Genomic DNA, 27382 nt, shown 5'->3' with positions numbered 1-27382 from the left:
TTTTTATGATGACAAATAACTTTCAAGTTTATTTCCTTTTTTTGTTTGTTTGCTTAAATACAAAGCTAAACCACAAACAGGTACGACCAAGACATTTTATCTCACATTTAAATACTCCTGTCGGATCCTCCTCCAATTTGCTGACCACTGACCAGGCTGGTGGGGGTGGGGGGAAGACTTTCTTAGGTAGCACCATCATGAGGCCCAGGGTGGGGATAAGGATGAGCACAGGTTCTCACACCTGTCTCCATTCACATTTACCTGGGACCAGGGTGGATAGGAGCCCCAGCCCCACGGACTGAAGGTGGACAGTGCGTGAGAATCAGACCCCTGGGGAGGGAAGAGGAAGCCCCAGCAACCCCTCCCGCTATCACGTTCAAGGTGACCTGAGCCACGCCTTTGCGCCCTGGCTGTGGGCCTTGCCCGCTCCCTGTGCTCGGTCCTGAGCTCTAGGCTCACAATTCGAGTTATGGCTGCGCTTCGCAGGAAGGACACCAGGTGGTCTGACGAACAGAAGGCCTCCACAGCAGGTCTGGAACTTTCAACCCAGCAGAATTGGGCAAGGGGTGGGGGGATAGGGTAAATAATTTCTGGTCCCGCTACAAAACTTTATTTTTGATTAGAATAGAGTACCATCTCAAATCTCTTCTACAAAAACAAACAAAAAAAAAAAACCCAAAACAAAAAAATTGCAACCACTTCACTCACTTCAAGACCTATATACAAGTAAGTTGTTTTCTGTGGTTTTTTTCCTTTTTTTTGTTTTTTTTTTTTAATTTTTATTATTTTTTTTTTAAATAAACTCCGTGTTCACATTTCTATAAAGAATTAACCCGGTTTCGGGAAGCCCTGCCTTGGCAGGGGCAGGGAGCAGCGCTTGTCCCTGCCCGCCTCTAGGGTGACTGCCCACCCTGATGCTTCCAGGTGCGTCTCGGCCTGGCTGTGCCCCGGCCACGGTCAGTAAGCTTTCAGGAAAGCAGAGGGGAAGACTAGCTTACTGCGAAACCTGTTTAAAAAATAGTCACACACTTCGAGGTGCGCCTGTCGAGACGTGAGAACAAGAGCTTGGAGACATCGTCCAGGTAGCGCGGCCCTGCACCCGCCTGTCCTCAGACGCCGGGTGTGGGCCCGACCTGGCTCTTCACCTGGAGGCAGGCGACACCTGGCTTCCTAGGTCACGTTTGACTCTTTCCTCTAAAACCTGTGCCGAGTCTTTGCATGCACGGGAAGCACAAACGTTCAACTTGTATGCAAAAAGGTACAAAAACAACTAGAATATAAAAGTTTTGGTAATATAAGGCCATCTGTTCAAGTCCACCTTGGAAACCTGCAACAGATATTTAAATACTACAGTGAAAAGGCATCTGAATATACTCTTTAAAAACATCTGAAGTAATCCGCTAAGATTAAGTGTGTAAAAAAAATCATCTCCCTTTGAGGGCTTTTGTCCTTTGAAGCAGGGGCGGCGGAGGCGGCGTCAATGCTTCAGCCAGGGGTGGGCCTCCATGGAGGCCCGGCTGCGGTCCCGGAGTCGTACAGCAGCTCCTCCCCCGCTGCGATGTCGCGCGAGGCGATGAGGATGAGGTGGGGCACGCCATCTATGTCGTGCAGCTTGGTCTGGCAGCTCCCGCACTGGCTGTGGTTGATCAGTCTTCCCAGGCGGTTTGTCTCTCGGGTCGCGTCCACGCAGTAGGTTTTGCTCAGATACTGAAAGTAGTACATGTAGCAGCCCCGTGGAGGAGTCTTGTGCATACAGAGCCTCTTGCTTCTTGGCGTCGGTGATCTCAATGAGATCCCCGTGGTATTCCACCACGAAGTCGCCCCGGGAGAACTGCTTGGTGGCGATCACACCCCTGCCTTTGCCCTCAATGAGGTCAATCTTCATGCCTTCTTCCTTCCCGCTTTCTATTATAAGTTCATCTATTCTCTTCCTTTCTGCAGACTGCAGCTCAGCCTTGCTCTTCCTGGAGCTCCTTTGGACTGGGTAGAAATCTGTGAGCTTGCTATTCTGTTGCGTTTTTCCTTGAGCTTTTTCCCGAGGGGCCCGTTTTCCCTTGAGGGGCTTTTTCAGAGCCTGCTTGGCAACAGCTGCATTGGTTGAATCACAAGACGAGGTTGGAGTTTTTGGAGTTTCTGCTGCTTCAGATTTTTGGTTTGGAAAAGGTGCCAGGGACCTCTCCTGGCGTCTTTGATCTTCTGTTCCTCCGACTTCACGGAGCTTCGTATGGCGTTCCCAGCATTTCTTTTCTCTTCTCGCTTCCTGTAGATTCCAGCTAATGGTTTCCCCTGGCATTTGACTTCGTGATGTGCAACTGAGTTCTCTTCCTGAAGAGGGGAACGCAATCCAGAGCATTTGTTTGGGCTCATGTAGGAATAGATCTTTGATTGCTCGGCAAATACGTTCTCCTCTAGCCATGGTCCGGCTCTGTCACCGCCTGGATCTCCCGGGAAACCGAGCTTTCTATCCTAATTTTTTCGATGTAATGAGCTGATCATGGTGGGGCACACCTAAAACTCTAGCTATTTGGGAGGCTGAGGTGGCAGAATTGCAAATTCAAAGCCAGCCTCAGCAACTTAGCAAGACCCTGTGTAAAAATAAAAAAGGCTAGGGATGTGACTCTGTGGTACAGTCCCCCTGGGTCCAATCCCCAGTACTAAAAAGAAAAAGAGAGATTATTTCTTTATTGTGTTGTGTCTGTCCTTTTATATCATCATATGTGATGTAAAAAAATATTTTTTTTTCTTGTCTGGTTATATTGACAAGTTGTGGGAAGTCCAACCAATGAGGGTGAAAAGAATACATATGAAGCGTTTGGAAACAAGATTTGAAGACTGTACATTGTTATGTGAGTACCAATAAAGGATAGTGGGCCTAATGATTTAGTAGCACACTAATAGCAGCACCAATTGAAGTTAGATTTTCAGTAACCTGCCAAATTCTTATAAATTAAAAATTCCACACTTATAATTGATAGCAATTCTAACTTGAAATTGGGGGTTATTCTACTTACAAGCTAGTATGTTAGCCTTAATATTTCATGGATGCTGCCAGAAGACAGTCAAGAACATTATTACTCCTGGTACAGCCAGAAGCATGAGCATCATTATTATGTCAGTTCCCCTTTCTCCCAAATCCCAGAGTTGGTGTGGAACGAAAACCATAGTCAGTACTGTGAACAAGATTTTGTTGAAGCCAAGTTATTCCCTGAGATTGGGAATCCTTTTTTTTTTTTTTTTTTTTTTTTTTTTTTTTTTTTTTAATTAAGGGCCTGTTCTTTGTTAGAGAGTGACATTTTACTTCATTTTCCAAGGATGCCTGTTATGAGCAGAAGCTTGAGAAATAGCGTGGTTAAGTGTTGTACCCCAGGGTCTTGCATTGTTGGCATATCCAGGGGACCAAACAGCAGCAGGAATACTTGGGGCCTATGGGGATTGCCCACCCCTACTAATTGAAGTTGTTGTGAGGGTTTCGTTAAGGAAATCAGTGACTCTGTGAAAGACACTTAACACCATGCCTGACAAATAGTAAACCTTACCAGAGAAGGTGACTTTCGAGCTGCCTCCAAATGGCATCAGAAACTCAACCCACAGCCAGACAGATTAGACTCCCATGTGATTTGGAGTCTCAGATAGGAAAGTCACAAGTCAAGGCCAACCTCAGCAACTCAGCAAGACCCTGTCTCAAAATTGAAAAAAGGGCCTGATGTAGCTTAGAGGTAAAGTGCCCCTGGGTTCAAAGCCCTCCCCTCCAAAAAAAAAACAAAACAAAACTCAATCCCAGGTAAACATGAGGAAAGTATCTTCTAGACAGAGGGATTAGTAGTTAACATAGAATAATCAGAAAAAATACTGAACCCTGATAAATAAGAGGAAGAGATCAGAGCCGTGGGGTTACTATTAGAGAATCCATTTTCTGCCCAGGACCTTGCACACATGATGCAGGCACGGTCCCTCTGAAGTAATCCCCTGCTCCTCCCTGCCCTCATTTTTGGAGCACCATTGTCACTTAGGCAGTCAAACATCATTGTCTTATCAAATCATTGTGATTTGGATTTTTGTGATTGTTTCCCTATGAATAGATACAGGTGATTTTTTTTTTTTTTCCTGAAAATTCTTTATTGTTGGTAATGTTTTTCTTATTTCAGGTCATCATTTCTCCCCATCATTGGTTATGGTGACATTCTTTTAGATCTCTACATTGGAAAGGTAAGTTATTGATGATTCTAGTCTCAATCAACTATTGTATTATAGTTTCAAATCCAGTTGACATTAAAAATCTTTTCTCACACACAGGAATGATCAGTCCATTGGTCTGTGGCTGCTTTCTTGAAGAGAGTCATTAAACTTAGGTGCTAATGGACTAATCGGTGGTAGAGTCATAAACTGTGAATTCTTCTCCTGAGCTGAGGTGCAGAGGTCTAAACAAGACTTCAGTGACATCTACTAGCGTGCCAGGCCAGTGATACCTAGGTCTGGTGTGTGCGCACGGACTTGGAGGGCTCTTTGCTTTGTACTTCACAGTTAGACCTGAGCTCTAGGGAGGCAGGCTTACCAAGGGAGTGTTACCTTGTGCACCACCTTTACTCAGTTCAATGGAGTTTGTAACCGCCCTAGCAGACCTTCAAGGGGAGTGCAGTTGTCCCATCTGTCTGGATTACTTGAAAGACCCAGTGACCATTAACTGTGGGCACAACTTCTGTTTTGACTGCCTCGATCTGTCCTGGAAAGATCTAAATGATGCCTTTCCCTGCCCTGTCTGCCGATTTTTGTTTCCAGAAAGGAAGTTCAGGAGGAACCCCCAGCTCTGTAATTTGACTGAAATTGCTAAACTCCTCCAGATCAGAAGGAGCAAGAGGAAGAGGCAAGAAGAAAATGCTCTATGTGAGAAACACAATCAATTTCTGACCCTTTTCTGTGTGAAGGATCTGCAGATTTTATGTACCCAGTGCAGTTTCTCTGCTGAACATCAGAGGCACTACATTTGTCCCATTAAGAAAGCTGCTACCTACCACAGAAGAATTCTGGAATCTAGCATCGAGCCCTTGAAGGCTAATGTGGAACGAGTTGAAAAAGTGATCATTCTGCAAAACAGGAAGTCTCTTGAGCTGAGAAAGAAGGTAGAATATAGGAAAGAAGAAATAAATTCTGAATTTGAGCAAATTAGACTGTTTTTACAGAATGAACAAGAGGCTCTGCTTAAGCAGATACAAGATGAAGAGTTGGACATTTTATCAAAACTTAATAAAAACCTCATAACCTTCTCAGATCATGTTTCCACAGTAAAACGCTTACTGAAGGAAATAGAGGGCAAGTGTGTGCGGTCAGACCTGGCAGTACTGAGGCATGTTAAGAGTATACGCCAAAAGTATCAAAACCTAAAACGCCCTGAACTTTCTTCATTCGGGTTAAAGAAGTATGGCTTTAGTCTTCCTCCACAGTATTCTGGCTTAGACAGAATTATACAGCAATTTCAGGTAGACGTGAGTTTAGACCTTGACACAGCATATCCTCAGCTTATTGTCTCTGAGGATAGAAAAAGTGTAAAATATGGAAGAACGAAACAAAGTGTTTGTTATAATTCAAGGAGATTTTATCTCTGCCCTGCTGTCCTGGGTTCTAAGATATTTAATTCTGGTAGACATTACTGGGAGGTAGATGTGGGAAACAAACCTCAGTGGACATTGGGTGTGTGTCATGATTATCTTCCTAGGAACTGGAGGAATCGACCATCAGTCCTGAGTGGCTTCTGGGCAATTGGACGATATATTGAGAGTGGTTATGTTGTGTTTGGTCCTAAGAAAACCCAGCTTCTGCCAGTACCAAAACCCAGTAAGATTGGCATTTTTTTGGATTTTGAATTGGGTGAGGTTTCCTTTTATAATGTGAATGACAGGTCTCTCCTGTATAGTTTCAGTGATTCTTTTACCAGAACCATTTGGCCTTATTTCTATGTTGGAACAGATTCTGAACCTCTTAAAATCTTGTCAGTGGATGACGAAAGATAAAGAACCTAGTAAATTGTTCTTTTTAGTTTTTAGGGTTAATTTGTAAATGTAATCTCATTTTTGGAATCTTTTTGAGCTTTACAACTGAAAAGCAGAATAGATTTTTTTTTCCCCTAATTTTCAGCAACTGTAAAAAAAGGGAAATGGGAGAGTAATGTAATTTCATAGATGTTCTGAATATCAGTTGTCAAGTTCCTTGAATTCTAATTTTAAATGTTTGAGAATTATTGACATACAATAAAATTTTTAAATTGCCTGTACATTTTTTTTTATGAAGCCAATCATTAAAGTTTTATAAATTGTTATTTAAACGTCATGCTTACCGCCTACCTTCCTTTTTAGTAGAATTATTTTTTTCTAGCGGAGCTGGGGATCTAACCCAGGGCATTGTGCATGCTAAGAAAACACTCTACTGCTGAGTTCAAATGCCAACCCCCAAAAGGTTCTTGAGTATGTAGCTGTAGTGAAGATCTCCCAAACTCCTCAAGCTCTAAGCCAGCATGTCCAGCTGCTTTTTGGTGACTTCTAAATGTATCTTTCCGAGTCACCAATACCTCATGCTGTAGCACATAGAACAATATTTTTTTGTAAGTCCCCTACTTCTCAATGGTTGCCTTCTTCAGTGAATTGTACCTTCATTCACATGGGCCAGGCCACATTTCTTCAGTCTCATGTTCACCTTCCATATCAGGGCAGCAGCATCTCACCTGGACCACTGTTTTCTTTTCCTGATGGTTCATTCATCGCTATTCTAATATCCCCCACATTCTCTTCTCTGCAACTCATTAAAAATTTTTTTGTTGTTGTTGATGGGCCTTTATTTGTATTTATACATTTATTTATATGTGGTGCTAAGAAGCGAACCCAGTGCTTCCCACATGTCAGGCAAGCACTCAACCACTGAGCCACATCCCAAGCCTATTTTGTATTTTAGAGACAGGGTCTCACTGAGTTGCTTAGTGCCTCACTTTTGCTGAGGCTGGCTTTGAACTCCTGCTGCCTCAATCACTGGGAATACAGATGTGTGCCACAGCACCCAGTCCCTGTGCTGGGGATCGAACCCAGGGCCTTGTGCTTACAAGGCAAGCACTATACCAACTGAGTTATCTCCCCAGCCCCCCTTTTCATTTTTTATCTTGAGGCAGGGTCTCACAAAGTTGCCCAGACTGGCCTTTGAATCTTGATCCTCCTGCCTCAGCTTCCCAGTTGCTAAGGTAACAGACATGCACCGCCGCGCCCAGCACAAATCAGTCATTGTGTATATCTTGATGTATGATCACAAAGAGAACACACTTGTATCCACCATCCAGATCAGAAATAAAGGATCATCTGACTTTCACCTTCTCCTGGTCACTCACCATCTTTATCACCACTCTCCTCCCCAGAGATAACCACTATTCCTGCTGCTAAAACCATAGACTATTGGTCTTTTAAAAGGAAATCAGGGCTGTGGGTATAGTTCCGTCAGTGTATGCTGTGTATCCACCTGTTAGGAGTTAAAATTCCTCCTTTCATTGCAGAGATGTGTCTTCCCCAATCCAGGTCACGTGTTTTGGCTCACCAATATGGTGACATCAGGACCCACTCAGACTTATAAATAGGGAATTTGCTTTGTTCTACTGGACAGATTCCAGATGCAATGGGTGCAGGAAATGACAGGCCTCTGAGGACAATTTCAATCTCTGCATATTTTACACAGACCTCTTTTTCCAACTTCCTCCTCCTGCACTAAAACTCTTCTCCCATAAGTTATGTTTTCTGCTTCCATTCAATACTTTACTGTGAGCTACAGTTCCAGCCCTTTTTATTCCTTTTTGAGACAGGGTATCACTCAGTTGCTCAGGGCCTTACTGGGTTGCTGAGGCTGACCTTGAACTTCGTGATCCTCCCGTGTCAGTCTCTTGAGTTCCTGAGGTTACAGGTGTGTACCACCAATGCCATTTTTAATTTTAAGACAGGTTCTTACTACATTGCTGAGTCTTGCTTAGTTGCATAGCCTCAAATTTGTTATCAAGCTCCTGAGTCGCTGGGATTGTAAGTGTGGGCCACCAAGTCTAGTCGCACTTTTTTTTTTTTTTCATTAGGGATGGAAACCAGGAGGCAAAACCCCTGGGCCTTTCTTTTTAGGGAGTAGGTATTAGGGATTGAACTCAGGGTGCTTAACCACTAAGCCACATCTGCAGCCTTTTTTTTTTTTTTAATATCTTATGTTGAGACAGGGTCTTGTTAAGTTGATTAGGGCCTCTTATTGCTGAAGTTGGCTCTGAATTTGCAGTCCTCCTACCTCAGCCTCCCAAGCGGCTGGGATTATAGGCATGTACCACACCTGGAAGGTTTTTTTTTTTTTTTTTTTTTTTTTTTAATATTTGAGACAGGGTCTTGCTAAATTATTAAGACTGGCCTCAAACTTAGGATCCTCCTGCTTTAGCCTCCCGAGTTGCTTGCTGGAATTACATTGTGGTGAACTGACAAATCTGGCTCCATGAGAAAGTTATAGGCCAGACTCTAAGGGAAATGACTAAACAGACTCCATTTTGCTCTGAGACTCCATGTTATGTAGGAAATAAGCTTCTCCCATGGGAACACCCTGCCTCTGTGCCCATCATCAGTTACTTGGTGTGACATGTTTAATAATATACAATGGCAACTCCTATGTAGTGAAAATTGCTCTCTTTTGCTTCCTATTGCTCCTAAACAAGGTACCATGTGAACGGTGATTGTGTGGATGTTAGCAACCATTCTTTAGTTTATACCTAGGGTAAGGGTCATTTTGACCCACTTCCCCTGTTGATGATCTCATGATATTAGTTTGTAATTTCGAATCATAGCAATAGACACTCATGATTGATGTGATTTTTTGGTATAAGAACCCCTACAACCCCATGGTTGGGGCTGTTCTCCCAGTAGCCATTTTTTGGGGCATTGTGTGAGACAGTCAGCCAGCCGGCTTAATAAAGACTCAAATTTGGACTTCTCAGTGGTGATTGGTCTGTTTTTAAGTTGTGCCCCATAACAACATCACCACTCACTGTCAACTGGGCAATTTCAAAACCCTATTGTAGCAAACTTGACTGCTCAGAATTTGTCAGAATTTTGCGTTTGGAGAATGTCAGCTTGTAGTTTGTGTAACAATCATAAACCTGATTCTCTGTGAGTTCCTTGGTGTAGTCGAAGAAATATTTGATCTTGCTAGATGGGGTGACTTCTCCGTGTTACACCAGCTACTGAGGCAGGAGGATCTCCAGTTCAAGGATAGCCTAAGCAATTTAGTGAAAAAAAAAAAAATGCTACATCCAATATGGTGGCACACTTCTGTAATTCCAGTGGTTCAGGAAGTTCAGGCAGGATTGTGGGTTCAAAGTCGGCTCAGCAACTTAGTGAGACCCTGTCTCTAAATATAAAAAAAGGGCTGGGGATGTGGCTCAGTGGTTAAGTGCCCCAGGGTTCAATTCTTGGCACCAATAAATAAATAAATACATAAGTAAGTGAAAGGTTGGGGATGTAACTCAGTGATGGAGTACCATAGACTCAATCCTCAGTACCACAACCAAAAAAAAAAAAAAAAAGGGAGATTTGTGTCTTTCCTGGAACAAAGGGATTGGTGAAGTTCTTGGACATTTTCTGTTTGGTAGGAAACTAGGAGACTGTCTTTGGTTATTCATAATGAGTTCTTTTGGTCACAGCTCAGTCTATGCTAATGAGGTGGGTTGCGCCTTGACAACCTCAGGATAGGACTGCTCACCAGAAATACCAAGAGATTAGAATTTTTTTGTAACAACTTCCAGGAAGGATTGGGGGGCTGTGGATAAGTTCTCTCAGACTTTTTTATTTTGGTACCGGGGATTGAACCCAGGGCCCGTTTACCAGTGAGCTACATCTCCAGTCTTTTTTTCTCCAGTCTTATCCCCAAGTCCTTACTTAGGATCTCTCTAAATGGCTGAGGACGGCTCTGAACTTGCAATCCTCCTGCCTCAGCTGCCTCAGGAGTCGCTGGGATTAAAGCTTTTTTTCTTTTTTTAATGGTACAAGGGCTTTAACCTAGGGACACCTAACCAATGAGCTACATTCCCAGCCCTTCTTATATTTTATTTAGAGACAGTTTCCCTGTATCGCAGGAGGCTGGCTTTGAATTTTTTTTTTTTTTTTTTTGCGGTACTGGGGATCGAACTCAGGTCCTTGTGCTTGCGAGGCAATCACTCTACCAGCTGAGGCAAGCACTCTACCAGGCTGGGCTATCTCCCCAGCCCTGGCTTTGAACTTTTGATTCTCCTGCCTCAGCTTCCCAAATTGCTGGGATTACAGGTGAGCACCACCACACCCAGTTCCAAAATCTCTTGAATAATGAGATTTGACGAACTTGTAGATTGGATAACACCTTGAGAAGGTGTCCCACGCTGGGAATGCAAGCTCCAGGCACACACTCTGCCCCTCCCTTATATTGGCTTATGCAAATCTCCCACCTGGTTTTGCCTCCCTTGTATTCTCTGTAACAAACCAGTGAATTGAGTAATGCCTTCAGTACTGTGAGCTGTTCTAACCTATTATCCAACCTAGGAATCATTTATGGTTGGTAGTTCAAAAGCAGGGGTAAGATTGGGTTTACAATTGGCATCTGGATTGGGGCCTCTTCTGGGATTGAGTCCATTAACTTGGGTATCTGACACTAACTCCAGGTAGATAGTTTCAGAGTGAACTAAATTGAAGGCACTTGGGTGGCGTGGGATGTGGCGTGCAAAAAAATTTACACATCTGGTTTCAGAACTATTGTATATATGACAGTGTGTTTTTCCCAAAACCAGTCATCTCATCCACAACACATGTTTCCTCTTTCACCCAGTAAGTGGCACTGCTGAACCTGTGCCTTTAGATTTTTTCGGGATCTTTCTATGAATAAATACAGTGACTAGGCATGGTTGTGTACACCAGTAATCCAAGATACTCTTGGAAGCTGAGTCAGGAAAATTTTAATTTCAAGGCAGCCTCTGCAATTTAGCTAGGTCCTGTCTTAAAAAGGGGAGTGGGGCAATTCACAATAGCTAGATTGTAGAACCAACCTAGATGCCCTTCAGTTGATGAATGGATAAAGAAATTGTGGTATATACACACAATGGAATATTACTCAGTCATAAAGAAGAATAACATTATGGCATTTGCTGGTAAATGGATAAAGTTGGAAAATATCATGCTAAGTGAAATAGGCCAAGCCCAAAAAACCAAAGGCCGAATGTTTTCTCTGATAAGTGCATTACAAAATATAATGATAGGGGGTGATGGGGGAAAGAGAAGAATGAAGGAACTTTGGATGCTGTAGAGGAAAAAGGGGTGGGAGGGGTGGGGCACAGAAGATAGTAGAATGAAACACAATATTACCTGTGTGTATGTATGATTGCATGAATGGTGTGAATCTACATTGTGTACAACCTTAGAAAGGAGAAGTTGTACCCCATTTGTGTATAATGAATCAAAATGCAGCCTGTAAAAATAAAAAAAAAGTTTAATAAAGATAAATAAATAAAAGGAGAAAGAAAAATAAAACTTTTGAAAGCAAGGAAAGAAGAAAAAAAGACATAATCTGAACTCTTTACCTCCGACTTTGTGTAACCATAAGTATCAGACAATAAAACTTGGTTCTTCATATGAAAATGGGAAATTAAGGAATTATAAAAAGGTTTGACTCTCTTACTTGTGGTTGACATCAATACTCTGGTTTAACTAAAAACTAAAAAGTTTTATTTTTATATTCAAAGATTAAACAGAGTTTTTCTCTTTCTTTTTTCTTTTTTTTTTTTTTTTAAATTTTATTTGCATTTATTTTATGCTGAATGTATTCCCGTGCCATAAGTTTTTGTTTCTTTAGTTTCTTCTGGGATATCTTTTTCTTCTGTGCAACTTCCTCTTCTGGTTTAGGAACAATCTGTTCCTTTTTAGTGAGGATCATCTCGATGTGGCAGGGGGAACTCATGTATGGGTTAATCCGACCATGAGCTCTGTAAGTACAGCAGCGCATCTTGGGTGCTTTGTTCACCTGGATATGTTCAATGACCAGAGAATCTATGTCTAAACCCTTAAGTTCAGCATTACTCTCTGCATTTTTAAGCACATGCAGCAAAAATTCAGCGCTCTTTTTGGGCCACCGTCCCTGTGTCCAGCTCCACTGTTTGGCCTGGGCACACCTACCAACTCCACCATTGTAATGCCTGAATGGCACACATTGCTTCTTTAAAGTGACATCCTTCAGGTACTTGGTAGCTTTTCGGATATGCATACCCTTGATGGCCTGCGCGGTTTCACGGGTGTTCTTAAAGTGAACGTGAAGATTTGAACCTCTTGATTTGCATGACTTTGTGGGGTTTTCTGGGTCAAGAGAGTAACGAACCATTTTCACAGATCACCTGAGGCCGCTTACAGGAAGAGGAAGCGAGTTTTTCTCTTTCTTAAAAAAAAAAAAAATTGGAGAATATCATGCTGAGATAAGCCAATCTCAAAAAACCGAAGGACGAATGATCTCACTGATAAGCAGATGATGACACATAATGGAGGGTGAGAGGGGGGCAAGAATGGAGGAAGGAGGGACTGTATACAGGGAAAAGAGGGGTGGGAGGGGTGGGGGGGAAGGAAAACAACAGAAAAACAAAAAACAAAACAAAAAAAAAAGGGGGAGCAGGGCAGAGGGAGATGGTGGCATAGCTCAGAGATAAAGGGCCCTGAGTTCAATTTCCAGTGCTGTTAAGTAAATAAATACACAAATACAATGTGTTGTCAGCAGGTGGTTTCCAGCCACTTGGGAAACTGAGGCAGGAGGATCAAAAATTGGAGAAGAGTCTGTACAACTTAGTGAAACTCTGTCTCAAAATAAGAAAAAGTCCTGGCTGGGTGCAGTGGCACACACCTGTAATCCCAGTGGTTTGGGATCCCGAGGGAGGATATCGAGTTCAAAGGCAGCCCCAGCAATTTATTTCAATTTCATTTTTTTTTTTGGGGGTGCTAGGGATTGAACCCAGGGCCTTGTGCTTACAAGGGAAGCACTCTACCGACGGAGCTATCTCCCCAGTCCCCCAGCTCCAGCAATTTAGTGAGGCCCTGAGCAATTTAGAAAGACCCCCCCTCTCAAAAAATAAAATGACTGGGGATGTGGCTCAGTGGTTAAGTACCCTGAGTTCAATCTCCATTACCAGAAGTGGAAAAAAAGAAGTTTTTAAAGAAGGAATAAAACTGAGTTATATGACTCAATAGTAGAACACTTGCTTATACCATGTGTGGGGTTCTGGGTTCAATTCCCAGCACCACAAAAAAAAAGTAAAACTAATCCCAGTTTTTCCTTTAGGATGGGGAAGTGTCTATCCAGCTAGGCCGGTGGCACTTGTATGTAATCCCAGCAATTTGGGAAATTGAGATAGGAGGATTACAAATCTGAGGCCATCCTCAACAATTTAGGGAGATCCTAAGTCACTTACTAAGACCCAGGGTGGTGTAACTCCATGGTAAAGCACCCCTGGGTTAAATCCACAATACCAAAACAACAACAATAAAATGGGGATGAGGCTTTTGATTTGGGAAGATAGAATATTAGGAATTAGCATTATGCCAATGTTATGGGGCGCAACTGAAGAACAGACCGTTCACCACTGAGAAGTCCAAATCTGAGAGTCTTTATTAAGCTGGCCGGCTGACTGTCTCACACAATACCCCAAAAAATGGCTATTTGGAGAACAACCCCGACCACAGGGTTGTAGGGATTCTTATACCAAAAATCACATTAATCATAAGTGTCTGTTGCTATGATTCAAAATTACACATTCACATCATGAGATCATCGACAGAGGGGGAAGTGGGTCAAAATGACCCTTACCTAGGTACAAACTAAAGAATGGTTACTAACGTCCACACAATCACTGTTCACATGGTACATTGTTTAGGAGCAATAGGAATCAAAAGAGAGCAATTTTTACTACATAGGAATTATCATTCTGTATTGTTAAACATGTCACACCAAGTAACTGATGATGGGCACAGAGGTGGGGTGTTCCCATGGGAGAAGCTTAATTCCTACAAAACATGGAATCTCAGAGCAAAATAGAGTCTGTTTAGTCATTTCCCTTAGAGTCTGGCCTGTAACATTCTTATGGAGCCAGATCTGTTAGTCCATCACACCATTTATTTATTATTGTCATTATTGGGGTACTGGGGATTGAACTCAGGAGTGCTCTATCACTAAGTTACATTCTTAGCCTTTTTATTTTGTTTTGTGATCGTGTCTCACTAAATTGTCCAGGCCATCTTTACCTTGTCATCCTCCTGCTTTAGCATCCCAAGTTGCTGGGATTATAGGCATCTTCCCACCATGCCAAGCAACATTATGGAATTTTTAATGTGTAAGTTGCTAGATGTATTTTCTTTTTTGCAAGATGTAATTTTTGTAAACAATTTGCAATGCCTCTTTTTGTTCACGTTCAGATTTGTGTTTCAATAACAACAAACAACTTGGTTTTCATACTATCTAAATTGTTTATTTTCCATTTATTATTTAATTTCTGCAAACACTATCAGTGTAGAAAATGGATAACTTTTAGAAAAATTGAGCTGGACATAGTGGCAATGCCTGTAATCCAAGCTACTCAGGAGGCTGAGACAGGAGGATTGAAAATTCAAGGCTAGCCTGGCAATGTAGCAAAACCCTGTCTCAAAATAAAACAGTAAGGCCTCGGTATGTGGCTCAGTGGCACAGTACTCTTGGGTTCAATCCCAAGTACCACACACAAAAAAGTAACCATAGGAAGACTGAGGGTATAACTCAGTGGTAGAGTGCTTGCCTAGCACATTGGAGTCTATGGGTTCATGACCTGGTACTGGAGGGAAAAATTCAAGCAGTACAAAGATGTATAGGATCAATTGTTTCCTCTACCCTCCCCCGCCTCATCCTAGTATCATCCCTGAAAATACAATTGCACCACCCTATTACTGTTTTTGGGGGGGGGTACTGAGGATTGAACTCAGGGGCACTCAGTCACAGAGCCACATCCTCAGCCCTATTTTGTGTTTTATTTAGAGACAGGGTCTCACTGAGTTGCTTAGCCCCTTGCTTTTGCTGAGGCTGGCTTTGAACTTGTAATCCTCCTAGTCTGGCCCCATCACCTTTTTTGGATTGTTTGTTTTATGGTGCTTCACCCATGCTGGGTGAGCACTCTCCCACTGAGGTACATTTCCAACTCTTTGTGTTCTTTATTTTGAGGCAGGGCTCACTCAATACATTGTTAAGGCTACCCTGATCTGCCATACTCCTACCTCAGTCTCACAAGTAGCTGGGATTACAGATACGCAGCACGGAGCCGGGTTGGGATGCAAGAGTTTTGAGAGGATTTACACAGGTTTTTAAAGTTGCAGAAGAGATCAACACAGGGCGGGCCCACCCAGCCTGATGGAATCACGGTTTTCCCTCCCCACCCCACAGGGCCTCTGAACATCTCTCTCCAGCTGCCTGGTCCTGCCCTTCCTCCTCGGGGAGGAGCCTCCAGTCTTCAGTGGGTGGAGACCTAACACCCACCGTGCTAGAGGTGTATATAGGCGGAGGTCCCACCGCTGGCCACTCAGTGTGGGACAAGCCTGGCTTCACAGACGTGTCTGGGAGACCTGCCTCCAGGACCCTCCCAGGGCTGCTCTTTGGAGGTAAGTGGAGAGATGGGCCCCTGTGGTGTGTGAGGCTGGGGTGAGGGAAGACCTGGAGGCTCCTGTGTGCCAGGGAAAACTGGCAAGGGAATCAAACTCGGGGTCCTGTTATTTTATTTTTTGATTTTTTTGGTTTTGTCTACAGAACCCAGGGAGGCTTAAGCACTGAGCCACATCCCCAGCCATTTTTATATTTTATGTAGAGACAGGATCTTGCTAAGTTGCTTAAGGTCTTCCTAAGTCACTGAGGCTGCCTTTGAACTCTCAATCCTCCTTCCTCAGCCTTCTGAGCTGCGCTGCTGGGATTATAGGCATGGGCCACTGCATCTGGCCTGTTTTTATTTTTTTGATAGTGGAGATTGAACCCGAGGGTATTTTACCACTGAGTTGCATTTCTAGTCCTTTTTAAAATTTTTTTGATATATTTTTAATTTATTCTTATTACTTATACATGGTAGAATGCATTTTGACTTATTTTACATATAAGGAATATAACTTCTTATTCTTCTGGTTGTACATGACGTAGAATTTTACTGGTCATGTAATCATATATGCACATGGGATAATAATGCCCAATGACCCATTCTACTATCTTTCCTATTCCCATTCCCCCTCTCTTCTCTTCCTTCCCTTTGTCTAATCCAAAGTACTTCTATTCTTCCCTGTTTTTTTTTAATTGTTTAAGTTGTTGATGGACCTTTGTTTTGTTTATTGATTGATTGATTGATATGTGGTGCTGAGATTGGAACCTAGTGCCTCATGCATGCTAGGCAATCGCTCTATCACTGAGCCACAACCCAGCCCTGTTTTTTCTTTTTGAGACAAGGTCTTCCTAAGTTGTAAGGACTGATCTCAAACTTGCCATCCTCCTATTGCGAGTTCAAATCAGCCTCAGCAATTTAGTGAGGCACTAAGCAACTCAGGGAGCCCCTGTCTCAAAATAAAATACAAAAAAAAAAAAAGGGGGGGGTGCTGGGGATGTGGCTCTGTGGTTAAGTGCCTCTGAATTCAATCCCCAGTGCCAAAAAACAAATGAAAACCAAAAAACCATCCACCCTCCTGCCTCAGGCTCCAGAGTCACTGGAATTATAGTTGTGCCTGGAGTCCGGTTATTTGAAAACATGCTAGAAGCTGGGTGTGGTGGCACATGCCTGTAATCCCTGTAATTTGGGAGACTGAGGCAGGAGGATTGAAAATTTGAGGACAACCTCAGCAATTTAGCCAGGCCCTGTCTCAAAATAAAAAATGAAAATGGTGGGCCATGTGACTCAAGGTAAGCATCCCTGGGTTCATTATCAGTAACACACAAAAGTCGGATTGGGGGTGTAAGTCAGTGGTAGAACATGTGCTTAGAATGCTTAAGGCCCAGGGTTTGATCCCCAGCACCAAATTATTGAAATAAATGACACATGCTGTTTGTTATTATGATTTCCTGCTCTTTAATGATGATTGCCTAAAAACACAAACTAGCTAAAGTGGGTAGAATCAGATCCCACCCTGTCCCAGATATGGGCTGGGGAGAGGGACTCATTCATTGCCTGTCCACACTCAAGAGTTCTGGACTGAAGCTGGTGTGGTCTCACTCTCCAGGATGTGGCAGTGAAGGGAGATTTGTGTCCATGGGCCCTGTATGATCTTGTTCTTCCTTAACCTATCCAGTGGGCTCGTTAACAGATGCTCAGAGTTTAAGGGAGACTCAGGAACCTGGCTAAGATTGATGCTGCGGGTTATGTTACCTGGACAAGTTCTGCTTCCTCAAATGTTGAAGCATGACACCAGAGAAGCAAGAGGCAAGTGTAGATAGAAAGTAAGAAACTTTATTAAAGGATAGAAAAACAGACTTTTCCCAGGTGGAAGAAGGGGACCCACAGGTGACCCATGGTGGGATGAGGAAGTAGGAGCAGCAGCCCAGGGGGTGTTGATTTGTAGCTCTCTGCTCAGGAGTTGCTTCAATAACAGCCTTTTGGGGAGGGGTGGTATGCACGGGCTCTGGAGGCACGAACATTTCAATCTCCCAGGGGTGGTTTCAAACTTCCCGGGCTCAGATCAGACTCCACTTGCTTGATTCAACCTGATTACCTATTATACACCAACTGCCTGTCTTTAATTCTGACTTCAAGATCTGCATCTTTCAATGGTTAGGCTGGGCGTGGAGGTCACATGGTCATGGCCAGCCTGACTGGTGGTCACAGATGTGGAGGAATGGGGACCTTACATACATATGTATGTTTGCAGCAGTCATGAGAGTTAAAGGACAATTCAGGACTCTGTCCTCACTTTCCCGTGACTTTGTTAGAGGAGTGGACTGTTCCTGGAGGTCTGGAATGTCTTGCTCAGGAGGAAGTGACAAAAATGCTGAGAGCTGGCAACAGCACTGGAGAGGACTGAGGGATCTGCTCTGCAAAGCACCGGGGCAGAGGGAGCTGGGCCTGCTGGAGGTGAAGGAGGGTGAGAGCTGCACAGCTGTGCTTGAACTTGGAATCCTCCTGCCTCAGCCCCAAAGAGGCCATGATCACAGGGGTTTACCTCCATGCCAGATGGAATACTTCTTTTAAGGGGCAGGAAGAGTTAGACCTGCCTGAGATGGAACAGGGCAGGATAAGTCAGCAAATGCTGCATCTGCCTGCCAGGGAAAAAAAGATCAGGGCTTTCCAGAGTATTCCAGGAACCTAGAAATGAGATCATTGATTAAATTGGAAGCATTTCAATGGAGTTAGCAGTGGGGAGTCAAATCTTCCAGGGCCCTTTCTTCAGACTCTTCTCACCCTACCTCCAGTGTAAAGACACTATCAGAGAGGAAGGTGGGAAATGCCAATGGGAGGCTGCCATTTTCTCCATACTGATTGCATCTGGAGTGTGTCTAGTGGGATAAAGGAAAGGAAATGTCCCATAGGATTGTAAATTCTAAAAGGGCCAGTGTGGGGACCCAAGGTGATAGGAGAGGTTGTGATTTGTTGCATGGTCTGAACTGAACCAAGGAGGACACTGCTGATCTGCAAGGATAGGAGAAGCTGTGGGTACTGAGGTGCCTACCCTGAAGCCCTTATACCTTGAGAACATAAAGACAGCTCCAGCTCCCTGCTTGGCAGAGCCAAGATCCCCAGTGAAATGTTAGCATCAGCTGAGTGCATCTGGGACCACACCTGGGAAGGGACCTGGCAGGTCCAGGCTGAAAGTGTGCAATCCTGAGTACACCTTACCACGGTCCATGAAGGAGGAAAATGGGTGGTCACCCTAACCAGGGTGGCATGGGAGGCTGCTCTGAGAAGGTGATTAGATTCATTTTGAAGACATCTGAATGTCACAGTGGACAGTGTGGGTGTGTCCACTGGAGGATGTGATAACTGAAGGGGGATGGAAGGTCCACTTGTAGCTGTGGACAGTGGCCCCAAGATCTCCGTATGGTCCCATGGACTAGATGTGAGGTGGCATGGGAAAGTACACATTGCTTCTGAGCAAGCACCTGCCCCATGGCAGAATCATACTCTTACCTCTTGGTGCTCTGCCACTGAGCTATGCCCCAGACCCTCTTCCTCCATCATATCATCATCATCATTATTATTATGTTGGTACCAGGGATTGAACCCAGGAGTGCTTAACCACTGAGTCACTTATTCCCAGCCATTTTTATTTATTCATTTATATTTTACTTTGAGAGAGGATCTTGCTAAGTTGCTTAGGGCCTCACTAAGTTGCTGAAGCTGGCTTTTGAACTCATGATCCCCCCCGTCTCAGCCTCGAGAGCCTCCAGGATCATAGGAATGTGACACTGCCTGGCTCCTTCCTTTTCCTGACCTCTTTTCTTATTCATGAATTCTATAGTTTAGGTTTTTTGTATCAGTATCTGGTTATTTCATTATTTTTATTGAAGATTAATACAAGTTAATCTTTTCATATATTATATGTGTGTGTGTGTGTGTGTGTGTTTCCCTTTTTATCTTGCAATTATCTGCGCAGCTTTTGTTGTTGCACTGCTGGAGATTTGTACCTACTAGGCAAAAACTCTACTACTGAGCTACATCCCCAGCCTTGGTCTTTCTTTTCTTTTTTCTTTTTGGTACCAGAATTGAACTCAGGGGTGAGAATCTCTGGGATTACAGGTATTTTCCACCATGCCCAACTTTGGGGCCTTTTCTGTACCTGAATTATTTATGATAAACTTTTTTTTTGTGTGGTGTAAGGGGTAAAACCCAGGGCCTCATCTAAGTGCTCTGCCACTGAACTACATCCTCAGCCCTTATTTTTTTTATTTTGAAACAGGGTGTCACTAAATTGCTTAGGTCCTTGCTGAGTTGTTGAGGCTGGCCTTGAATTTGTGAACCTGCTTCAGCCTCCCAAGGCTCTGGGATTACAGGCATACACCATTAGGTGTGACTCCAGTCCTTTAAATCAAATTTTTTGAAAAATGTTTAAGAATAATCAGCAAATATAAAATTAAGTCAAGAAAGTAAGACCAATGGAAACAATTTTTAAAAAATTCTTGATTTTTATGTGCCACACTAAATTCCCTTGTTCAAAACTGAAATGTTGCAGGTTTATCTGCATTGGTGTTTATGTTCACACCAAACTAAAAGGGAGAATGAGGGTCATTATCCTTGTTCCCTGTGACCCTGAATGCATGGGTGATGTTAACCAACCCCCAAGTCACAGTCTGAGGTCAGGACTGGAATTAACCCATAAAAGGTATAAGCAGGTAGAACCCTAGAGCCCAGCCTTGTTCTTACCACAAATACAAGGCAATTAGGGAATTTTAACTTGGGAAATATGGGATGGGGGATGAGCAGGGATAGAAAGAAAAGTGGCCCAATTTTGATTACTGTCTGGAGGAGATACGTTCACTGTCACTGGGAGCTTTGAGATAGAGGGCAAGGAAAAATGATGCTCAAGGTTTGAAAAAATAAGAGGAGCTGAACAGGCTGGAGGGGAGGCAGCAACACATTGACAAGAATGGTCAGCCTGAGGACAGATTATATTAGAGAACATCTGAAGGATATGAACCAGAGCTGGGCACGGTGGCACATGACTAATCCTAGGGACTTGGGAGGCAAAAGCAGGAGGAACACAAGTTCAAAGTCAGCTTGAGGCCCTAAGCAATTTAGCAGACCCTGTCTCAAAATGGTCTGGGAATGTGGTTCAGTAGTTAGGCACCCCTGAGGTCAGTACCTGGTACCAAAATATATATATATATATATATAAAATACATGTGTGTGTGCATGAACTAGAAAAGTTGCTTTTATTAAGTCCAATGCATGCATCCATAAAATTTTGTTCCTAGTCTTTTTATCCATAAATTTTTTTCTGGGGAGGGCTGGAGATTGCATCTAGGACTGGCCCACTCTATATGAGCCACTCCCTCAGCCCTTCGTATTTTTTATTCTGAGATAAGAGTCTCACTAAGTTGCTGAGGCTGGTCTCAAACTTGCAATTCTGCCTCAGCTTCCCAAGTTGCTAGTATAGGCGTGTACTACCATGCTGCACTACCCCTTAATTTTTTGAAGCGAATCCTATACCATATACAATTTTATGTTTAAATACTGCAGGAATATCTGAAGTATAGAGCCACTTTTTTTTTTTTTTTTTAACACGGGGGATGAAATTCCAGTGCTCATGTATGCTAGTCAAGTGCTGTCCTGTGGAGCTATACCCCCAGTCATTTTATTTTGAGACAGGGTCGCTTTGAGTTGCCTTGGCTGGCCTTTAACTTGTGGCGATCCTCCTATTATCACAGCATGGAATTACAAGAGGGGGCCACCATTCCTGGTATGTCATTTTTATTTTGGTACCGGGAATTGAACGCAGTGGTACTTTACCACTGAGCCAAATCCTCATTCCTTTTATTTTTTATTTTGAGACAGGGTCTTGCTTAGGGCCTTGCTAAGTTAATAGATTTTGCCTTGAACTTGCGATCCTCCTTGCCTCAGCACTAGGATTACAGGTGTGCAGCACTGCACCTACTAATTTCAATCCGAAAAAAGGGAGACAAATGTCTATGATTTAAATATATGTTAGTCATTGTTTTATTATACACTTTTTTTCTTTATGTTTAAGAAACCTTGTCGGTTGACCTGTTGGATATCCCGCATTCTGAAATTCCCTCCATGGTTGTTAATTTCCATCACTTCTCAAAGTTGTGGCTCTTTCCCAACAAAGACAATTAAACATCCAAGCTTGAACTTGTGCGAAGGAGGTCCAGTAACGGGACCAGGAGTGCCTGGGGTCTTCCCTTCCTCTTGGCAGCTGCTCCTGGAGCTGAAGAGAAAACAGACAGCTGTGTAGGACCACAATCTCTGGGGACTCTGGCTGACTTCAACAGAGACTGCTGAGGGGTTACTGGCTTCTCACTTCAGAGTTCCTGGAGACCTACTGGAAAGGGTCTCCTCAGGCAGAGCCTTCATGCACAATGGCCTCTGAAGCCTCCCTGGAAGAGCTTCAAACAGAAGCCAGTTGCCCCATTTGCCTAGGCTACCTGACAGATGCAGTGACCACTGAATGCGGGCACAACCTGTGTCGTTCTTGCATCTACCAGCACTGGAAAGATCTACAGGATGTCTTCCCCTGTCCTGTCTGTCTCCACCACTGCCTTGACAAGAAGCTCAAGGGCAACCCGCAGTTATGTAACATGGCTGATATTGTCATGCAGCTGCCCGACACCAGAAGTAAGAGGAGACCCCTGTGTGAGAAGCACAGTGAGGTTCTGGACTTGTTCTGCGAGGAGGACCTGGAGTTGTTGTGTCCCCAGTGCAGGGTTTCCTCCAACCACCAGGATCACTGCCTGAGGCCCATTGATCAAGCTGCAACTCGTCACAGGAGTAAGCTCAAGAACTACATTAAGCTCCTCAGGGAGCAAGTTGAAGATGCTGAAATGGGGTGTGAAGTACAAGTTTCAAAATCCATTAAACTGAGATGGGAGATGGGAAATTGGAAGAGGGAATTATACCATGAATTTGAAGAACTTAAACACTTCTTAGGAAAGGAACAAGGTATATTACAGGTCAGGTTACATACACAAGAGAAGATTATGGCAGAAAAATTAGTTAAAAACAAAAGCCAAATTTCAGCCCACATAGGCACACTAAAAAGTTTATTAAGTGAAATAAGAGAGACGTGTACACAAGCAGACCTGGATTTACTGAGAGGTATTAGAAGCATAAACAGCAGGTACACCGACATAAAACCCCCAGCAGTTTTTTCATATGAATTAAAGACAGAGAATTATCATCCCCCTCCACATTATTTTGGTCTGCAAAAAATGATCAGCACATTTCAGGTAGATTTGACTTTAGATTCTCAAACCTCCCACCCTAACCTTGTTATCTCAGCAGATGGGAAGAGTGTGAAATGTGAAATGAAGAACTCAAGCCATTTACCTCTTCAGCCAGCCACTTTTTATGCAGTTGTCTGGAGTTATGAGCGATTTGGAAGTGGGAGACATTTTTGGCAAGTAGAAGTGAGAGGCACAGGTGAATGGTCCTTAGGCGTGTGTAGAGAATCCTTCACCACAAAAGGTTTTGTATCAGTTTGTCCCAGCAATGATTGCTGGCAAGTTGGGCAGTCCACAAATGAATGGCAGTCAGCACAAGTCAAGCGGGTTGGAGTTTTTCTGGATTACGAGTTGGGAGAGGTTTCATTTTATAATTTGAATAGCAGATCATGTTTGTGTAATTTCACTGAAAACTTTAGAGAAACACTTGTGCCTTTTTTCTCTATTGAAAGTTCCTCAAAGTCTCTGACAATCACTCTTGTCAGAGAAGAGTGAACCACCTAGAGGGCCATTTTCTGAGTTTATTTTCTTTCATGCTCTTGGAGGATACTAGAGTACTTGTAATAAAGATGCTGATTCCACTCTGGTGTCTGGCTGTTAACCTTTCAGGACCCTCCCTCTGGTCAACACCTGGGCAAGATGAGAAAGTTCAGGTGTTCCCTTTTGGCACACGTGGGAGGTTCAAACCTGGTTCTGTGGAAACCTTCACACCAGCCCCACCCTGGGATCTCCATAACAAGCTCATTGAGTCTTCTTTCCTTGCTTTTTCTTGGTAGCCACCCTCCTTTCCTCCATTTTGGGAATAATTTGCCATACTTTGTGTGTGGCATCATCTGTCCTTTTGTGATGCTAGTTTTGAACCTAGGGCTTCATGCATGCCAGGTAAGGGCTTTTCCACTGAGCTACATCCCATGCCCCCCTTTAAATTTTTTTTTTTTTTTTTGAGACAGGGTCTTGATAAGTTGCTGAGGCTGGTCTTCAAGTTGCCATCCTGCCTCAGTCTCCCAAGTTGCTGGGATTACAGGTGTGCACCACCGTTCCCAGCTTTGATCTACGAGGTTTCTATGACTCTTGGCATTTGGGGGCAAGAGTATAGATTCAGGTTTATCATGTGCCTCAAGGTTCTATATCAGTTTAGATCTATCTCTGGTTTAGAATCAACAGTGTGTTTAGATTCCTCCATAAGTGTGACTAGTGTAGAATCTAAAGGGAGAATCTAACCTTGTTCTGTAGAGCACCTGGGCATTAGAATATACCTTTTTTCACATGTGGGCTTATGAATTCACTCATGTGAAGCAAGAATAGTCAATATGTGAAAGGACATCAGTATTCAAATATTTCATTTTTTAATATTTTTTGTGTTGCTGTAGATTGAACCCAGGGACTCACATGCTAAGCAAGTGCTCTATAAACCAGGCACACTGATGCACACCTACAATCCCAGTGACTTAAGAGACTGAAGCAGGAGTATTGCAATTTCAAGACAGCTTTGGAACTCACCAAGACCCTCATCAGCTTAGTTAGACCCTGTCTCAAAAGAAAAGATCTGGGGATGTAGCTCTGTGGTGAATCACTCCTGAGTTCTATCCACAAAAAGAAAAAAAGATTCATTGGAGACACTCATTTAGGACATAGGAGTACTGACAAAGGAGTTTATACAAAGGGAACAGGTAATTGTTCCACACTTAGGGCAAGACTCTTTTGTCTATAATCCAAGAATTTGAAGCTAAGGCAGGAGGATCGCAAGTTAGAGGCCAGACTAGGGAACTTAGTGAGATCCTCTTTCCAAATAAATAAAAAGGGCTGGGGATGTAGCACAGGAGCAGAAACAACCCTGGGTTCTATCTCCGGTGTTGCAAGGGGGAAAAGTTCTCTTATTTAAATTTCTGAAGATTAGTAAATTAATAGCACTTCCACCTCTGACACTGTCAGGACTCAACATGCCAATGTGAAAGTGACCTTAACATCTTTTCAGCATTATTGGATCCTGGAGGCAATATAAAATTTGTTTGGGAATATAGCTCAGAGGGAAAGTGCTAACATGCCAGTACCCCCAAAAAGGGACTTTTTTTTGGCTTAAAGCCATTTGTGCTGTTATTTACAAATCAGTCTACTTTTAATGATATCCCCCACAAAGGATCTAGAATCTAAATTGCAATAGATTAGGCACTCTAAACTGCACCTCTGGAGACATCATTGTAGAAACTTAAGCAACTTACCCTCATGCTTCCTGAGACTGGACCATGAGTTGCCCTCAGGCTCTTTTATTGTTATTGTTCTTTAAATAAAAACCTTATATTCTGAATGGACAACATGGAGGAAGTCCTCAAACCACATATACTTTTCGGGCCCTTGGACTTCTCTCATGACAGGAACTATAGATGGGATCTTTGTATTACAAGCTTCTAAGTTCAGTGACTCACATCGAGTGAGAGCACACAAAGTCGGCTGGGTGAAGAGTTAGATGAGATGCCTACTTGGGGTATATGAGATCCAGGACACCTGGCTTAGAATTGCGGATCTGACCGTTTTCCGCCTCTATGAATGGGTTTTCTATAAGCAATGGGTATAACTTATCAGAGTTCTCAGGCTATCCCAAGCCCAAGGTTTTGCTCTTAAGCCTATAGGGAAGCATGGATCTCCTCCCACACTATAAAACATTACTGCAGGTGTCATGAGGCATGGAACTGTCTTATGGAACCTGTTCTGCCTGGGAAACTTGGAATAAGGAATTCTCCATGTCAGGTGCACACCTGTCATCCTAGCAACTCAGGAGCCCAAGGCAGAAAGATTGCAAATTTAAGGCCAAACTGGGCAATAGCTTGACCCCGTCTCAAAATGAACAAAATAAAAAAGGCCGGGGATGTAGCCTAATAGTAGAATGCCTGTGGGTTCAATCTCTCTCTCTCTCACACACACACACCCACACACACACACAAAAAAAAAAAAAAAAATTAAAAAATTCCTGGAGTTAACTGAAAAGGAGGGAAGAATCCTGGGAATCACTCATATTTGAGGATGCTGAGAGGAGAGAGTAATCTGTTAAAGTGAGAAGATGTAGTTCGATACCAGTCAGCAAGTTCCTGAAAGATTCAAGAAAACTAAAATTCAGACAGAATGCATATCAATGTATTTGGATACCGGATCACTGATTAAAATTTAAAAAGAGTTTCAGAGCAGGGGTAGAGTCAAATGGCAGACCACCTATTGCAGGTAGAGAAAGAGACAATGTTTTCTGAAGTCTCTTGGTCTTCGTGATGTTGTTTTTTTTTTTTTTTTTAATTCATTTTTATTGTAATTCGTGGTGTTTTTAACTGGAACAGTTGTTTGTTTTGAAAGCAGTGTCCTGGGTAATATAAAGTGGCTCTCAATTTCATTTTAGAGCTATTACATCTAGTTTCTTCACCACATCACAAATCAAGGAAACGATCAGCCCCCAAAGGAGTAATATCTGGATTGTTTTAAGTAATTGGTGTCTATTAACTTACCAATCTTCATAGCATTAGTACTGTAACTTTTTTTGGTGGTGCTGGGGATTAAATCCAAGGCTTTTCCCATGCTAGGAAGTGCTTACCACTGGGTCACATCACTAGACCAGTACTGTAACTATCTTATGGTCAGGTCTGCACTCAATCTGCTTGTAAGTGTTCAATCCAAACCAGTTGATCTATTTAAAGACCTTAAATTATTATTTTTGTTGTTGGTTGTGGTATTGGGGATTGAACACAAGGGCACTTGACCACTGAGCTACATCCCCAGTCTTTTTATTTTTTATTTTGAGAAAGGGTCCTATTAAGCCACCCAGGTTGACAGTGATCATGCAATCCTGTTCAGCCTCCTAAATTGATGGGATTATGGACGTGCACCAATGTACCTGGTGAAGATTCCTATTTGCCTTATGGGAATCCTCTCCTGTAAATGCCAGAATTTCCAACTTTATGCTGAACTTTTCTACTTGGATCTCCCTCAAGTGGTTCCAGTATGACCAATATTTGACTTCACTTTCTTCCCAAACCTACTCTTTTTTTTTTTTTTTAACTTATTTTTATTGTAAACTGATGGGATACATGTTGTTTCTGTTAAACCTACTCTTTTATAGTGTTTCCTATCTCAGGAGAAGTACCTCCAGCCACCCAGAGGTCCCTACCATGTTCATAAAGCCTCTCTCCATACCTTTGCCCTTCATACTCAATTCCTATCTCTCCGAGTCTGGGTAATCCATTCGCATCATTTTAGATCAGGTCCACATAATTTCTCATCTGCACTACCACAGTAGTCTCCCATCTGGCCTCCCAACATCCTTCACTAACCCACCCTTAGGATAGATGCCAAAGGAAACCTCAAAAAGAGCACACACTCTTGGGTTTGTGAAGAAAACCCCGTGGTCTTTGTTGAGTCCTCCCCTGCCATGCATCCCCCTAAACACACAGACATCTTCTGTAGTAATCTATAT

General features: G+C 43.0%; 3 protein-coding genes and 1 pseudogene across 3 annotated transcripts; 2 read left to right on the top strand and 2 right to left on the bottom strand.

The window, feature by feature from the left end:
• Positions 1-1477: 1477 nt before the first annotated feature.
• LOC124983566 (N-lysine methyltransferase KMT5A-like) lies at positions 1478-8889 on the bottom strand (annotated as a pseudogene).
• Positions 4593-6005, top strand: LOC124983565 (tripartite motif-containing protein 60-like). Its single transcript, XM_047550953.1, has one exon. It carries the CDS (start codon positions 4593-4595, stop codon positions 6003-6005), a length of 1413 nt encoding a protein of 470 aa, XP_047406909.1.
• A 2795-nt stretch (positions 8890-11684) lies between the features above and the next one.
• Positions 11685-12384, bottom strand: LOC124982656 (60S ribosomal protein L17-like). The gene is made up of 2 exons (XM_047549642.1): positions 11812-12384; positions 11685-11717 (listed from the first exon to the last, which is right to left on the bottom strand). Exons 1-2 carry the CDS (start codon positions 12382-12384, stop codon positions 11685-11687), a joined length of 606 nt encoding a protein of 201 aa, XP_047405598.1.
• A 9684-nt stretch (positions 12385-22068) lies between these two features.
• Positions 22069-23424, top strand: LOC124982655 (tripartite motif-containing protein 75-like). Its single transcript, XM_047549641.1, has one exon. The coding sequence runs from the start codon at positions 22069-22071 to the stop codon at positions 23422-23424; it is 1356 nt and encodes a 451-aa protein (XP_047405597.1).
• The last annotated feature ends 3958 nt before the right edge of the window (positions 23425-27382 follow it).

This window comes from Sciurus carolinensis, chromosome 4, assembly GCF_902686445.1.
Source record: "Sciurus carolinensis chromosome 4, mSciCar1.2, whole genome shotgun sequence".
Taxonomy (NCBI): domain Eukaryota; kingdom Metazoa; phylum Chordata; class Mammalia; order Rodentia; family Sciuridae; genus Sciurus; species Sciurus carolinensis.
The sequence above is the reverse complement of the archived record's forward strand: the minus strand, read 5'-3'. Positions and strand labels throughout refer to the sequence as shown.